The sequence below is a fragment of the Paralichthys olivaceus genome, chromosome 12 (genome assembly GCF_024713975.1).
Source record: "Paralichthys olivaceus isolate ysfri-2021 chromosome 12, ASM2471397v2, whole genome shotgun sequence".
NCBI lineage: Eukaryota > Metazoa > Chordata > Actinopteri > Pleuronectiformes > Paralichthyidae > Paralichthys > Paralichthys olivaceus.
Genome location: NC_091104.1, coordinates 558,527 through 576,515, shown reverse-complemented (window position 1 = coordinate 576,515; position 17,989 = coordinate 558,527). Strand labels below are relative to the sequence as shown.

Genomic DNA, 17,989 nt, shown 5'->3' with positions numbered 1-17,989 from the left:
TTCCACTAAATCACATGGACGCATTTCTTGTCAAACATGACACAAGTTAAAAATACATGCCTACTTTGCCAGATTGAGTTGTATTCATAGACTGTATGTAGGGTGTATTAGAATATATGTATAAAATACAACTCAGTATGGTGCTGAATATAGAGACAATACTTTCAGCTGAGGTCAGTGTGTGAAGTAACTTATCAGTCCGTCACCTTCACTTCCACAATCACTCAACCCCTCCCCCTTCCGCCATCATCAGCATGACACCAGTAAACACTTGCAGACGGTGGTACTGTCCCATAGTTATCCGAGCCTGGCCATGGCTGCCACCATTGGATATTAATAGGGAAGACAATTTATAATTGATGGGGCAGGATTAGTTGGGAGTGCTGGTCCCAGGACTGCATTCTGCTCTCTGCACTGACATGGCGACTACTAACAATACTGGACATGCCTCGATCCCCGCTGCCCACCCCAGTACCCATTATAATAATATATTCAAGGATTTAAGGGTTTTTATCTTAGACGCACATGAATAATGAATAGGCCATTTCAAAATTTAATTGCCCCGAATTAAATGATTCAAGATAATGTTTCTTTTATAAATTTGTAATAGGGCCAGGGGGCAAAAGGGGGGAATACATGAAATAAACCTTTTCCCTCCCAACAAGCAGGAGAGGAAGAATAGATGGGTGACGACCCGGTGGAGAGTACAGCAGCATCTGAAGAGAGAACGCTCAAGAACAACACAGACACACAGAAGCTGAGAAATGAGATGAAGTTTAATCTCTGACTTTAAGATGTCGACAGCTTCAGGACAACTTTCCATATCAGCTCGAGTTTTTACTGTACACTCCAAGAGAGAGAGAGAGAAACCCACAACTACTACATACAGTGAGATGGTGAGGAGTCCGCTGGATAGCAGTGCACCTGCCGAGGAGTGTGGTTAAAGCTAGAAGCTCAGACACTCATACACACGTTTGTACTTCTATCTTAGTGAGGACACTCGTGGACATAATACATTCCCTAGCCCATTACCCTAACCTTAACCAGCTAAACTAAATGCCTAATTCTAACCCTTAAACCAAGTCTTACCCCTAGAACAGCCCATTGAAAAAGTGAGGACCAAAAATGTTCTCACTTTCCAAAGATGTCCTCACCCTGTAGGGTCTATGCTTAAAATGGTTCTCACAAAGATATAAGTACAGGAACACACACACACACACACACACACACACACACACACAAACACACACACAGTGGTACGGAGGTCTTTAGAAAAAGCAGCACAGGTTGGTGAAAGTACATGATTGCATAAAAAAATACAGATTTGTGATGGAAAAGTGACAGTTCAAATGTGATATAAAACAAGAGCATCATGTGGTCACGTACACATCCACGTGAACACAACATGCAGTCAGGCTGCAGTCCACCTAAGTGTTGTGATCCGATCACAAGTGGACAGCTCTAAATGTGAACGCACTCAGATCAGATAGCGATCCGATCACGCCAGACCAAGGTTGGTCTGAGCCACATGGCTATTCTTTAAGCGGCGTGGACACGAATGTGGTCCTGGCCACATTGATGGACCGCCTACTCAACAGAAGTCCTGTGTAAGCGGAAATACGTACATATACGCCCGAGGCATCATTTAAACTGTAGCAATAGGCAACAACAACGATGCGATTTTCTCTGCCATGAATGCATCATCTGGGATATTTTGATTTCTTCTTTTTCTCCTTGCAGCTTCCTGACATGCATTGCATCTTTGGGCGTAAATGATGCACGTGCTAATTTGCATATAGGACGGGGAAGTGAGATTCGACCTGGGATCCGATCACAAGACGATGCCAGGTGTGATCGCACGCACTCAGAGCTGTCCAATTGTGATCGGAACACAAAAACCAATTAATACCAGATGTGTACTGGGCCTTTGTGGCTGATTTTACATTAGCAAGCCAGGGCTCACAGCAGATATGTGTCTGATTTTTGGAAGGTGGAACATGCCAAGTTAAAAGGTTACACAACAAATCAACGGCGGCGTTATCCACATACAGTATAAACCAACCACTATTTCTGAAAACATCATCCAAAAGAGGACAGCAGGGACAGTTCACCTTAATTTCTCCTTAACAATCAGCAGTCTTTTTTTTCGACAAACTGCACATCGGCTTTTGGTGAGTACTTTATATGTATTGTCTGTCTTAGAATTAAATGAGAAGATCATTACCACTCTCATCTGTGTGTTAAGTAAAGAACTGGAACCCAGGAGGTTATTGGCCTCTCATCTGAGCTAAAACGATTATTGGATTTATCTTTTAGTTGGCCAGTCTAGCAGAGCTTCAGACGCACTCTGCAGTGAAAAGAAAACTGACCTCTATCGGTCAGGCCTTTATGGTGGAGATGACAGAAAGACATCACTGACAGCCTGTTAGCAGTGTGTCAAACAGCACTTGAAGGATTCAGAGCACAGGGTCTAAGATTCTAAGATACTGCTCATCACCTGATTAACAACATCTGTAAGGCGAAGCATGTTGGGGGAAGCATCATGCTATTGGGTGGCTTCTCAGCAACAGAGGGAGGGAGACTGGTCAGAACTGAGTGGAAGACGAATGCAGCCAGATACAGAGGTGTGAGGTAAACAGCCCACACTACACGGAAGTGTCTTCAGGACAAGACTTGATTGTCCTCCACTGTCTAGACTTAAACCTCATAGAACATCTGTGGAGAGAACTGGAGATGTCAGTTTACAGACATTTTACATCAATCAAACGTAACGCGGGGCGCATCAGTCATAGAGAATGGGAGAACTGTCCAAATGCAGGTGTGCAAAGCTTGTAGAGACTTAACTATGAAGACTGGAGGCTGTAACTGCTTCCACAAAGTCCTGAATTATGGGCCTGAAGAGTTTAGTAAATGAGCGATTTCAGTTTTTATCATGATGGGTCATGGAGTGTAGATTGATGGGCAAAATATCAGTTTACATCTACAACACAATGAAGTGAAGGTCCTGAATACTTCCTGTAGCCATTGCAGATCTGTCGGGCTCTTTTATCCCTGATCAGTGTATAAAGCAGAGCTGATAACAGCAACCGATCAGTTAGAACAACAGGCTGTGAATCATATTTACTGTTTGTGTGACACTTGAACAACTACGAAGAAGGAAAACTGCTAATAGCAGTGCTTATTTCTGATGCAGAGAACTCAACCGACCCCTTTCTCCCCTGAATATCCGTGTCCTTCCATGTTCTACACAACCACTCAGCAGATACACGTCAAACTTTTGAACTGAGAAAACATTCACCGATGATGTCGCTGATGACATCATCAAAGTTCACACTCCAGCCTGATGGGCACTGCACTAGTTGACGAGATAAAGGTGAAGGATGCTAAATACAGTATATGTGAGCTGAAGTGTTTCTGCCATGACAGGTGCACAGGTTTAGTGAATGCACCTTCTTACAACATCCCACTGACAATTAGTCCCTAATTAGCCTGCTTCATTTTGAACAGGGCACCAGGATATTGACCGTTTCACCTCAGAGCCACAAGTGATGATTCTTATTCTCTTATCTCTACAGTGAAGTAAATCATGATAATGGTGCTCCACTGTGTTCCTGGTCCAAGTTTGTGAGGCTAAACCTTTCTTTAAACAACACCGTTACATCTTCATTCTAATGGAAGAAAGACAGTCACTTCTTTCGGGAACAGTAGATTGTCAGAATATAGTGAAGGTACACTAACAAAAAAGAAGCCTCTCCTGAGCTCCTCAACTACATCTCATGCTCTTCATCAGCATTCAGCAGTTTGCTAAATTCTCCCCAAGAGTTGGTTTAGAAATGCACACGTGACCCAGAGTAAATATGAAACTTCCGTGACATGGTAACAAATGGTCATATACAATTGGAGGATGGTAATACGCTGACATTTGACCCTGACTGGATTAGGAAGGTCAAGTCAGGGAGTCAAAGGATGTCTGGAGAAAGACGTGAGGAAATCCAATGCATAGAACTATATTAGCATATACCTCACCTTCATATACAGGTAGGGCACTCTGAGCCCAGATATGCAGGCTACTCAAGTAAAAAATTAGATTCAACACAGTGGGAAGAGTTACGTATTCCACCCGTCATGACCCGCTCAGAGGGCAATGACTGTCAGCTTGACCCATTGCATGCCCTCTTGATCTACCAGTAAGTCGCTAATATAACGTTTTGTTATGAAAATAGAGGACGCTAGCAAGCAAAGCCGTATAATCGGATTGAGATCCTGCGTCGGCTGGGGGACTTAATGATAATTATAATCCAAGTGATCAGACTTAAGGAGGCAGCCCCATTATGACCAGTTGTTGTGACTTGGGTCACATGAAGACACCTGAACCAACATGTTCTGATGGAGATGAAATGTGGCCTAAGGCTCAAAGATCAACTCTGTCAAATAGTATGAATCATGTATTGTCAATATAAAAGTACCACAGTGCTGAATGTGGCTCCACAGTACGGCGAGTAATGATGATTGAAGTGTTTTCAGTAAATGGGGAAAATTGACAGACCTCATGACCACACACACTAAAATACGGTCCAATGTAATAAGTGATTAGAATGAAAGCCTGTGCATCAAATGTGAGTATTTCAGTCAGTATTGGCTTTGTATCAGTGCACAGTTAGTTAGCACTGAGTCCTGTATATGGCTTTCTCAGGGGCAACAACAGTGATCACTGTGTCACACATCAGTTCCTTTTAGTGACATCCACAGATACTCACTCTAACGTGAACTGATTACATTCATAAAGAAACTTTTAAAACAGGAAATAAATCAGGTTTTTAAGAAGGGCTGCAGCTATGTTATTGTTATTCAACCTGAAATTATTTGAAGCAGAGAAAAGAAAACAGAGGCCAATGGTGTTAAATCAGCAGCACACCCCAAAATGCTCCACAGAAAAGGATTGTCAACTCAAAATATAGTGGACACATATGGAGAAAAACTGCAGTAATAAACCAACCACTTCACATGATTACAGAGGTTCTGGTTTTGTGAAAATAACTCCATTTTGGTTTTTTTTTCTTTATCTGATGATCTGCTGGGACCTGCACCCCTGCCACAAAAAATGTTTCAATAAAAACCTACATTTTTAATTTAAACACACTGATTTTTGAATGTGAACATGTGCAGAAGGCTGCGAGACACTGGTAGCATCTGAAACAAGTTCTGCAGCAGACAACTAAGAAAAGCCACGCTGGATGACCACACAGTTCTGCTACCTTCTAATGTTGTTTTTTTCAGCTTTGATATTTCTGAGTCATTTTAGAGACACAAAAATAAATAAATAGCATGGGCTGTGGCTGTAGGTGGAATATATTTATTCACTCCTCTCTTTGGGATTCTCTTCAGTTCGGCTGGCACTTTGGTCGGCTATTTCCATTTGGCCTTTCTGGTTTGAAGTTCCAGTGGAGTCCAGAGCTGAATGAACATCTTTGCTGACCCTCTCCAGAGTCTCCTCCTGCACTGGCTCTCCATTTGCCTCCATCCTGTACACCACCTTCTCCCCATTCAGGAGATGACTGTGCTCCTCCACCTGGATCTCCTGGCCTTCCTCCACCTCCTCCAGCTTGCGGAGGATAATTGGAAGCTTTGCGTCTGGTTCAGTATTCTCCAGCAAAGCGATATCGCTTTCTTCATAGTGAGGCAATGGTGCGCCCTCCTCCAGCTTCTTCTGGAAGTGCAGACGTTTAGCTCGTCCGCTTGATGACACCTTCTCCAGGATCTGCTTCTCAGCCAGACGGAGCTGGATGGCCACGCGAGAGTGCAGAGAAAGATCAGGTTTCTCCAGCATGAAGCGGTCCTCCTGTACGAGACCAGGCCAGAAGATAAAAGGAAAGTAAAAGAGAGAGAAAGATGAGAAAAAAAAGAAGAATTTCAATTTGATTCCTTAGCTCTTGTTGGATCTTTGAACAGGATTGTACAAACCCCAGAAGGAGGGGTCCTAACATTTTTTTTAAAACTACCTGGTATCAAAGAGCTGACAATTAATACCGTTGATTGTGGCCTTCAGAAAAGGTATAAAAACTTTTGGCTCTAGACATCTTCAGACAAAATTTAACCCATATTGATCTAGAAACAGAAAAATCTAATCACAACCTTCAAAATAAGTTCAACTCCCGTCAACTGACCTCTGAGGTGGTCTTGTAGGTCTTGAGCAGCAGAGCAGCTCGGGTCTCCAGGAAAGTCCACAACTTGATCTCATTATCCCAGCTGACAGGGAACTCACTGTTGCCCAGGGTGAAGATCTTATTGACTGCATGGTCTCCGAGCAGGTAGTCCTTTAATTCCTCTGAAATTAAGCTACATGTTAGCCTCTGTTCAAAAGAAACTAAAACCTAGAATAAACAGGACCGGGACACGCTGCCTGCATCACATGTGAATGATGTTCAATATGCGTGTGGAGTGTCTTGGTTTTTATTTTGATGCCCATGTTAACAGGTTCGCCTTTTTTTCCACACGTGAGGTGCACGTTTTGGTAATATGTTAAATAAAACTGACATATATCACTGGTTTCAACATCTCACCTACTGTAAATCTGAATATGTCAGAGACATTTTGACCATTTCAGTATTCATGTGTTATTAAAGGAGAAAGTGGAGGCCACATGTGTACAGTACATTCACAGATGAAACCTGATGTAGACTTTAATTATGTTACGTTGCATAGGTAATTTTAGTGTGTCCTTACAGTGTGTATGGCTGCGAACAAGAAATAGGAAAAAGTGATTTTGTATCTTTCCTGGGTCTAGGTGGGTTATAACTTCAGATAAAATTATCGAAAGATAAAACAAATGTTCTTCTCACATGACACAAAAAAAGACCTGTGCTTTTATACGTGATCAGTGTTTCTTTGTCCCATCCATTTATCATAGATGTGCAGAGCCATTCATGACCTTCTACACCGTTAGACAGTCTTTATCCAACTGCCTCTCATCTGAACACTTTAACGTGCCTTAGTTACATGGGAAGATGAGAGAGCCCTAGTTGTGTGTGCACACTATTCCATCATGTCGCATCTGTTAGGAGACACACACAGACGCACACGTTGGGACCATTTTAAAGATTAACATGCAGCAAAAAAGTGAATAATATATCAAGCGGGGTCATGAAGATGAGTTGTGTGAAAGAGGAGGATGTGGCCTTGTGTGGTTGGGGATTTATGACACCGGTGCTGTTCTGCATACACGCCGATGAATATTGCAAACTCCCAGTGGATTTCTCCTTCCACACATCTGGTGGCCTGCCTTGATCAATTAAGCAGCTTGGGAATGGACAGGCCTGGTTCTTCCTCTTTCCTTCTCCTCTACCTCCACCCCCTCTATGTCTCTTCCCCTCTGCTGGTGTTGCGGAGGAAGCAGTCACTTGACGATGGTCCCGGAGGAGTGTCAAGATACTGTGGCGGGCTTTGTTTTAGAGTACGCTACCAGGTTTGTAGCTTGGAGGTTCCACAGGGAATGTCCTGCTGCTGACGTGTGTTTGTGTGTGTGTGTGTGTGTGTGTGTGTGTGTGCGCGCGCATTTCTGTCAGTGTCTTACCTTCCGTCATGCAGAACACTCTGAGGAAGGCTAGGAGCTGGGCTGAAATGGGGGGCTCATTACAGTGCAGAGCAAAGACACAGGACCTGAAAACAACAGCAAGTTACACATCAATACACACTCCTAAAAACAAAAGGCCAAATATAATATTTAAATAGGTGCACTGTCATGTCATATCATATAAAGCATATTACATCCTGGCATTCTGAACAGACGGCAGCAGAGAATGTGTGAAATGATTTACTTAAACCTCATGTCTGTGATTTATCAATATGGGCTATACAAATAACATTTTATTGATTTATTTATTGGTGTACTTTGTATATTGTTTTCAAAAATCTCTATAAACCACATGAAAAACAATAATGTGACAGGGAAAAAGTAATGTATGAGTGTGATGTCCATTATACATTTATGAATACTGTATTTCAGTGCACAGTTCATTTGGAACAGGGCCATCATTAACGAACATCTCCACTTTGCTCTCACTCATCAGAACCTCTTCAAAAATTTGGCCTGTTTGAGAAAAACTAAATTATTATTATGAAATAAAAACAGTCAAAGATACTGTTACGGCACAAGATATGTTATTTTTGTTTCTTAAACCAGTGTATTACTGTAGTTGTTAATGGTGGAGGGTGGAACTACCATATTACCAATAATAATACCAATATTATATAAAAAAGAAATGAGCTTCATCTTATAATAGAAAGTATAAAATGTAAAAGTGAGGCAATATTCTGCTCTGTCGTGTGTGTCTGTGAAAATAAAGCCAGTGTTGCAGTTTGAAGGGCAAAAAATCATTAAATTATACGCCAATCTCTTTTACACAGGACAATATTTGTTCCTGCTTGAGCCAAGCATCGATGTGGCGATGGGAAGCACAGGCTCGACATTATTACACACAAACACATTACTGCCACTGCACTATTACATTAGCCCTCTGTCCAGCTCAGGGAAACGTCTTTGTTGTGTGTGTGTGTTTAAAAAATTGTTTTCAATGAACCAATGATATTTGTAAAAGAACAGTTCGATGTGTTCACTTATTTCCACTTTTTCAGGGAGTAACACAGTTGAGGTGAAATGAGAAAGGAGTGTGATGATAGCAGCCGCTCCACATCTTGACAAGGCCCTGACACTGAGAGTATTAGTGTTTCCTTTGAAAATGATCTACGAGCATATCTGTCAGTTTAATAGAGCGCCCCGGCAACAATGGGGATTGTTTCATTTAATTTCCACTGTTGAGATTTCGACTGTCATCAATAAGAGATTAAAAGGCGTCTGATTAAAAAATGCCGAACAGAGGATGCTGCATAAAATTAAGAGGCTAATGATAAAATGATTAAACTTCTTGGTGATGAAAGTGTTGGGGCTGATGGGAAGTTGATACTTGGTGGGGAAGGAGGAAAAAAAGACGTGCTGCAACATTTATATTATGTTTCAATTATGCCGAAGGGGAGGCCTAATTGGTTGAAATATCTATTGTTGGAAGACAAACGTGCATCGTGGTTATATGAAGGATACGTGGAGTTGGTCGTGAGCCTGGAGCTCTCCTTGACCCATATTAAAGACTTCAGAGTAAAACGCTTCAGGCTTAGTTTGCAGGTTCAGTCACTCATTAGAGCTGACACCATCTTTGTGGATGAGAAGAAGGAAGAAGAGGAATGTTTGTCCTTTTCAAATAAAACACTTGAAGAGTGACATAAGGAGGGTTTGGACGTACGCTGGGATGCCGGCTCGTGCCAACACTTCAGCCTTCATGGCGTACAGGCGCTCGCTCTTACTGACACCCAGCTTGATCTTCACTCGGTCGTGGGCGTTGTCCTGGTAGAAGAAGCCGTTGTGGATGACAAACTCAGCATTGGACCGGGTGCCATAGAAGATGTAGATCTACAAACAGAACATGAAAATAAAACAAAAACATAGTTATACCAGTTTTCATCGTCTGCAGGGCTGATACTGGTCTGTTGAGAAGAGGGACATTCTCTCACACACACACACACACACACACACACACACACACACACACACACACACACACACACACACACACACACACAGTATTCAGACACAGTGTTCACTGTATTTGTATGTTTGTCACCTCCCTGGAAAGTCTTTCTGAATAGGCTGGCATAATCTTTACACAAACAGAAAATATCCAAAGTATTTTACATCATTTTAAAGTTGTAATGTGTGAGAGGAGTGAGAGCAGGAGAGTCCAATCCTGAAAACACAATCACCTCAGCCCCTCTGAATCGTCCCTGATCATCCCTCAGTAATGAGAGGAAGGCGACAAGGGACTCTCTCTCTCCTCACTTTGCTAAGCTGCTGACATCAGTAGGACTGATCAGGGACGTGTGTGCAGACTGAGTTGCAGAGAGAGACGGTAAAGTGTGAGCAACAGTAACCTGTTCATTCTCCTTGTAGTCCTGCAGCGCCACACATTCACAGCGGTCATCCTCCAGGTTGTAGCCGGTGGTGATCTGCAGATCAACAATAACCTTTACTCATCAATCCTCACCGCTGCTCAGCAAACACATTTTTATGTTCATCAAAACAACATCTTCCACTCACCAGTGGCCAGGACTGTCTTAACCAGTCTACCAGTGATAAAGACAGTCCTGTGTCTATCTCTTGCAATAGTGAAACTGCTCAAACTGCTTTGCTCATTGTGAGAACTGTTTGGTTTCTGTATAATTTATAAGTTCTCGACCTGAATATGTAAAGTGCCTTGAGATAATGTATTTTATGATTAGCCCGCTATAAAAATACAATCGAATTGGAAGTACTGAAACATGTACATGTATCACAATACAGGGATAAAGTGTCCAGAGGTTTAACAGCCTTAAAGCCTTGTTTGTAACCATAGCGACTGTCAAAAAAACTTCCATCAGTATAAAATAATGTGTGTGTGTGTATGTGTGTGTGTTTACCAGTCCATTTGTGTGGTTACACATGTCCCACAGGGGGATGAGAGCCAGAGTGACGCGGCTCCCGTCCTCAGTCGGGATCTGGTTTTGACGGGTCATCACTGAAGACACCGCCCACCTGTCACATACATCAACTTATCACTGCTCAGTACTGTGGCGTTTCTTTACTCCACTGGCAGGGATCATGTGATCAGTGTGAGAGGGGGAGTTTTATCAAATCAACTCTGGTATTACCATGTAGAGAGAAGGCTTGCATCAGATGAGGAGGGAGAGAGATGGAGTGAGAGCAGAGGAGGTAAAGTTCGAGGGTTCGCTCACATGATTATTCTGCTATTATTACAACTGGACTTACTGAGATCTGGGAACAATCAGACAGGCCTCGAAACCATCCTTGGTGAGTGTCATCGTGTACCACTACTGATGATAACCATACTTTTTTTCAAAGAAGTAACTGATATGTTATTTATACATATCCTATAATATACATATGCAATAATATCATGGAAATAATCCAGTGCCTTCAATCCTTTCTAAGTTAGTAGTAGTTTCTACCACATGCGCTGTGCAAATCTCCTCTCTGCCCCTCTCCTTGCCCGACCACTCACATGGAATTAGGGCGGAAAGTCTTATTTAAAATCATGAAAAACAAAAAAGCAAACACACACATATATATTTATATATATATAATATCTTTGGAGCAGGAAGACCCCCAATCATCATAAATGTACTTCTACATGTAACAGCACCACTTCCATTCCTCTGTATTATCAGCATGATTAGGCAAACCTGGAGCCATGATTACAATAAAGTAACAAACTTAACCTTTTAAATAATGTTACTTTCATTCTTTTCACTCATGAACAAATGTAAAGTTTTACAGGTCTGTTATCACAGCACTGTGGCAGGATTATCATTTGCAATTTGCTAAAAAACTGAATTGACATTTGGTTTTGTCAGTCATCACTTATTATCACAAAGGTCAGTCTGTCAATCAGAGAGGAAGGGGGGCTCTGACAAAGTAGCTCAACTATCACAACCTGCCCAGAACTACTTATACTGGGCCAGTTCAAGAAAAAGGAGCCATTAATAATTAATATACAACTAGTATATTTTACCACCACCATGGACAACCTATCAGACATGATCCGTGATCTGTATGGTCCTCTAATGACATTCCCCACAGCAACTGTGATGCATGACTGTAATGTAAAGCGTTTTTAATGGTTATGAAGACTAGAAAAAGTGCTACGTAAATACAGACCATTTACCATATATTTTATTTACTCTATCTATGCTGACTGGTCAGTGCAGCTGCTGTGGACCCCGCTTGCAGTTACATTATGAACCCTGCTGCTCCTGCAGGTAATAATCCAGCTCTTCATCTAAACCAGCTCAAGTCTAAGTTTTTGATTATGTCTGTAAATGGTCAGATTGATGCAGTCTAATTGACTCCATTTAGGAAATGTCCCTGTGGTTCCAGATCTTAACAAAACACCTCATCAGAAAAGGTGTGCATCTTCACTAGTCTCCCGATTCAATTACGATTCAGCAGTCAACGATCAATTCAAAGCAATGCATCGATGCATCTTGATGCATTTCAATATATCATATCCACAATTTTCTATATTACTGTTTGTATTTAGAAAGTGGTTTAAAAAGTATATTAGACTGTCACTGTTATTACAATTCTGCCGTAAATTACAAAATAAGGTGTGCTCACCACTGTTGTTCTTCATACACAAACTGATAATCACATGTATTTAGTTATTAATCAATGATGTCGTCATGACTCCGGATTGTTCCGTCACTTTAACCCTGATGTCCTGTCTGTGCACATCACGTTACATCTTGTGTTTGTAGCAGGTTTAAACATGTGTCTCATAAACTCTAGAGTGTATGAAAAACAAACGCAAAGAAAACCTCAGTCCTGAACATGTCCTAATAACTTGTGAACAGTGACTTAGACACAGGACGATTGGACCTTTAATGTGCGTCTGTCCTGAAGTAGCACTGGTTATCATTATGCAGTGGCAGGACATGGCTAAAACAATGAACGTAGCAGAAAACGTGAATCCATTATGTTCTGACTCTGCATCGATGCAGAGTCGTCCATGTCTGCATTGCAATGCATCTGAGAATCGAGAAATTTCATTACCTCTACAGAAAACTGTGACAATATAAACAAGGCATCTGTACTAAACCAAATTGATTCCTCTGCATTTGTTCCAGTTAAATGAGCAATACAGAAAACAGGCCCCATCCAACACACAGACACACACACTGACCTGTAGTCATCAAATGTGAAGCTGTCCTTCAGGGCCAGTTTGCTGGCTGCAGGGTGAGTCTGGGGATGGAGGGAAGAAGTTGGATGAAAGGAACAAGGGAGAGGGAGAGAAAAAACAAATTAGTGAGAGGAATTTCTTTATGCAGGTATGCTTGGGGGTGGGGGTGAGCTGCCTGGCAGGGATGCCTAACAAGAAGGACTGGGAGTAGGGGGCCACCGCTGGGGTGTGTGCGCACATGTGTGTATATGTGTGTGGTCCGTTAGTGCAGTGTGACACTCGCTCCCCCCCATACATCACTGTCAACTTAATTTGTTGTGGCCAGCAGCCATCATAAATCTGCCTCATCAATTTGGGCCTGAAACTGTGTGTGTGTGTGTGTGTGTGCGTGTGTGGTGTGTCCAAAGATACCACTGCTACCTAACACAGCCATTTCAAAAGTGTCTTGAAAGAGAGGAAGAAAGAGAGCGAGACACTGTGTTAAACAGAGACCCTCAGTTGGTTGCCTTTGCTTGTTTGCACTGAACCACAGACCACAAGTGTGTGGTTTTAGAGAGCATCCTGGCATTCTGGAGTCAGAAACGTGTTGATGATGACTTGTAACACAGCAGCACCTGTCCCACCATTCGACTTGGCTCAGTGACTACCTCTGCTTCCAGTATTAAGGTGGAATAATAGTGTTTGTGCCTTTGATACTGAATGGCTATGCAAAAAAAAAATAAGGCACAGCATTGAGCAGGCTGTGTAAGAAAGTGACTACAACAACAATGAGCTCCTGACAATAGTTTTAGGTAAGAAACTGATATCAGATACATGATATGATAAATAAGTCCCTGAAGGTCATCTCTAAACCTTAAGATAACTACATACTAAAGCTTGCCTTCCAACTAAAAGCATGACTCTGCCTCAGTGGACTAAACTAAAAACAAAATACATTTTCATACTATACCACCTCCATGTTAGTGGATTTGACAAGGACCAAAGTAAAAAGTCTAAGTACACATCCAGGGAAAGGCTCTTCCACCCATGACCTTACTGTTACCATTGACAACTCTGTGGTAGCCGCCACCCAGACCACTAGGAACCTGGGTGTGACACTCGACAGTCAACTCTTCCTTACTGCCAACATTACTGCAACAACCCACTCATGTAGATACATGCTGCTCAACATCAGGAGAATACGTCCCCTTCTCACTCAGAAGGCGGCACAGGTTCTGGTCGAGGATCTTGTCATCTTAGGCCTAGACTACTGCAACTGCCTCATGGCTGGTCTTCCTGCTTAGTGCCATCTGACCTCTGCAGCTCATCCAGAATGCAGCAGCCTGACTGGTCTTTAACCTACCTAAGCTCACTCACACTACTCCACTCCCTTCACTGGTTACCAGTGGCTGCCCACATCTGTTTCAAAACACTACTACTAAAAGAGAGTCAGAAAGTCTACATATCTTCTGCCACAGACTAAAGACACATCTCTTCCGGCTACACTTTGGTTTAGTTGCACTTACATGTATCACTTGTGGTTTGGCTTTTATGAAGCAAATTGTACTTAAATGATTCTTGCTGTTCTGGGTTCGTACCCTCATGGTTGAATGTGCTTATTGTAAGTCGCTTTGGATAAAAGCATCAGCTAAATGAAATGTAAGATAACTGTTTCTCAAAGAGGATTTCTGTCATTTTAGGTAGTTCCTATTACACTGATGTATGTTCAAGTGTTTATATTTGGTTGTAATTAGTGATTTGATGATTAAAAAAACTGTGTGAATTGCCATAATTCACAACTGAGACTGGTTGAGCATATGTATCGATGGGACCTTAATACTGTGGCTTCATCCCCACTAAACTCTTCCTTCTACAAAACTCTGGCTTCGAATGACATCATTGGAACAAAATGGCAGCGTGCTACATTTCTCGATAGTGGAAGGAAGTGGAGTGGCCCATGCCCATCTTCAGAAAATGTCTAATCGTTGTTGCCTAGGGAATTACAAGGTATGTAACTGGTGCACAGACATTTCATGTCTTGGAATTCTGAGGAGATACATTCCCTGAAATGTATCTATCATTTAAAGTAAAGCTGACGTTTGTTTACCTTCATTTACGTAATAATACATACTCAATATCAAATATAAAACAACAGAAACCTGGACATTAGGTACATTTCACAATTCTTGGTATAATATGCACATTTTTGTAAATAATGGGCTAGAAACAGTGCTATGGTATTTTAACTTCTTAAACACAACATTGCCATGCTGCTAACTGCATCCAGAACTTCTCACACACAGACACACACACACACCTCAGGGTAAAATAGAGTGGTCACATCATATTTCACCTCTGGAGGTGAATGGTTGCTATGTTTGTATGTAGAAGTGTGTTACTAAAGCGTGTCCAGAGGTGACACTGATTCATCTTTACAGGTGAGTGTGGATGATCATGCTTGTCAAGTTAAACAAAGTGACCAGGCTTGTATCTCTCTGTCTCTCTCTCACACTCTCACTCTCTCACACACACACATCTCAGAGAAACAATTATCTTTGCTGTTTGACACTCCCATCAGAGGTGTAGGGTCACTGTAGTGGACACCCAACACCCACACATACACTTTTCTCATCACTACTCACCAGTCAAATCTGACAAAAACACCAAAAGGTTTTAAGACTGTTTTTCCACAGGTTACACTGCAAGGTTTCAATAACATCAGTGCAATAACATGATTGGCCTGATTTGTTTCCTGTTCAGCTGTCACAAAGCACACCATTGCTTTATTTTTATTTATTTTCTTTTTTTGGAGGGGGAGGGGCTTCATTTGTGGTTTGTCTGTCTCTTACATCATCTTTGGCTATTCTCTATAATGTGACTAATAATAATGTGAATGAACTAGTTCAAAGTTCAGTTCATACAGATGAAAATTAACTAGTTCAATTTCAGAGTAAATCTTTTAAAATTTTGAACTAAGTTCACAGTTCCAAAAATGAACTAGTTTACGCTAATTTGTTATTTTTTATTGGGGTGATTTAGATGACAAACTTACGATCATGTGTTTAGTTATTAATCAATGGTGTGGGATCATGAATCCGTGTCACTTTAACACTGAGTCCTGCTGTTCATTTCATGTCTCGTGTTGGAGCACAAAATGTTGACGAGTCATTTTTCAGGATGTTTAAATGCAGCCTCATAAACTCTGGAGCAAATCACACAAACACAAACTGCATGTACTGATCAGGTCCGAATAACTGATGAGTGTTTATTACTTAAAGTGAGAGCAGGTCAAAGAGGAGGAGGACACAGAAACTCCAGTACGGTACAAACCAACCTTCTGATCCTTGAGCAGCTCTGACTATAGAGAAACTCTGTATTACTCTGTGTGTGTGTGAGTGTGTGTGTGTGTGTGTGTGTCGCTCTGAGCGAGTGAGTGGGGGCGGGGGCAGGGCGTGTGTGTGTGTGTCTGGGAGCACACACACACACAAAAATTATAACCGCCACTGCTTCAGGATCAGGACAGAAGCACATTAGACCCGGTCGGCTGTTACCATGCTGGAGTATACGTTTAGGACCCTCCATCACCACTGCCCCACAGACCTGCACTCACATTGCAATTACATCCTGCACCACCCCTTACCTAAATCATGCACCTGAATTTGTTGCTGTTGTAAACGCATCTGAGCAGAGAATCTCCTACTGCACTGTGCATCTCTCTGGAGAACATCTGCATGTCCTCCACAAGTCATGTTCGGAAGAATTAGATAAAATGATGAAGGGATGGCGAGATGGACAGAAGGACGAACGGAGCCTAAATACAAACCGTTCACGGTACAGAGATATAGAAATGTCAATTCAATCCTTTGAAAAGTAAATCTACATTGCAATTAAGTGTTAAGTGAAAGGGTCTGAATACTTTCTGAAGCCATGGTAGATCAATGTGAGTGGCTGATTTCTCACACATACACGACAGACAGAGGACAGGGAGGAGGTGAGACAGAGTGAGATAGACACAGACAGACACACATACACATACAGACAGACAGAGAGCGAGCGTGCGAGAGAGAGGAGAGGTTTTTGAGGAAGGTACATTCAGGTCAATTCAATTCAAAGCCAATGTGACAAGCTAATTTTCCAGCCCGGTCATCTGAGGAGGAAGAGGAGGAGGAGGGACACAGGGACAGAGTGAGGGGGCTACACGAGAAGTGTGTGTGTGTGTGTGTGTTTGCGTTAAGAAGGAGGTGTATCAAAGATGAGGGGACAGGACACACACACCTTCATGAGCCCTCCTCGCTCAGTCTCCATCTCAAGCCAAGTGCACGCACAACATTTTGTGTGTGTGTGTGTGTGTGTGTGTGTGTGTGTGTGTGTGTGTGTGTGTCATGAGAAAATCTCCTCTCCTGATAGACAAAGTCAAACTCTGAGCTTCATTGTCACTTTATCTGTTCATTATTTTCTCAATGAACAGACTCATGGTGGGGGCTAGAAAATATGGAAAGTGGTCATTTTAAACTTCACAGAAAGATATATTAAGATGTTCTTTTTTTATATATATATATATATATATTTCGGGCATTTTATCACCTTTAATGGACAGGACAGAGAGAAAGCTGGGAGAGGATGGGGGGACATGCATAAATGACTGCAGGTTGGAATTGAACCTGAGCCTCTGCAGGTTGAGGCCTTGCCTCGTTGGGACGGCATCTCTACCAGGTGAGCTATATGCAGCCCCAGATGTTTGGTTTTTACACAACAATAGAAAACTCAGAGACACACACAGTCATTAACTGTACAATAACAACAAACATTCAATCCTTACATTTGACAAGCTGCAAAATAAATTACAAATATGAATGAAAGACCTTTTTAAATAGTTGATCATTCATTTTTTGTTGGTTAGCTCATCAATTAAATGACTGATTGTTGCAGCTCTGGTGGTGACTATAGAACCTCATATAATACAGTAACACTATATTACACAGCATATGCTACATCTATCTATATATATATATATATATATTCTGTCATTAGTATTATTTATTGTCTATTTATCTATATATATATATATATCACAAATTAGATCTTGACAGTGTATGGGCATGCTCCTGATGAGTTGGTGGATGGTGTTCTGGGGGATATACTCCTAGACCTGGATCAGGGCATCAACCTGGACAGTCTGCAGCAGTACTTGGCGGATGTTGGATACACTGATACATAACATCGCAGAG

The 17,989-nt window shown here is 41.8% G+C and overlaps 1 protein-coding gene across 2 annotated transcripts in view; it reads right to left on the bottom strand.

Moving 5' to 3' along the window:
- Positions 1–758: 758 nt before the first annotated feature.
- The window catches only part of setd3 (SET domain containing 3, actin histidine methyltransferase), a 28,980-nt gene continuing 11,749 nt past the window's right edge, over positions 759–17,989 (bottom strand). For both annotated transcript variants that reach the window (XM_020103074.2, XM_020103073.2), the window contains exons 7-13: positions 12,786–12,844; positions 10,504–10,618; positions 9,979–10,053; positions 9,294–9,460; positions 7,571–7,656; positions 6,165–6,325; positions 759–5,839 (exon numbers count right to left, since the gene is read on the bottom strand). In XM_020103074.2, the coding sequence (XP_019958633.1) occupies positions 5,354–5,839; positions 6,165–6,325; positions 7,571–7,656; positions 9,294–9,460; positions 9,979–10,053; positions 10,504–10,618; positions 12,786–12,844 (1,149 nt within the window). In that variant the 3' untranslated portion in view covers positions 759–5,353. The remainder of the gene's footprint in view (positions 5,840–6,164; positions 6,326–7,570; positions 7,657–9,293; positions 9,461–9,978; positions 10,054–10,503; positions 10,619–12,785; positions 12,845–17,989) is intronic.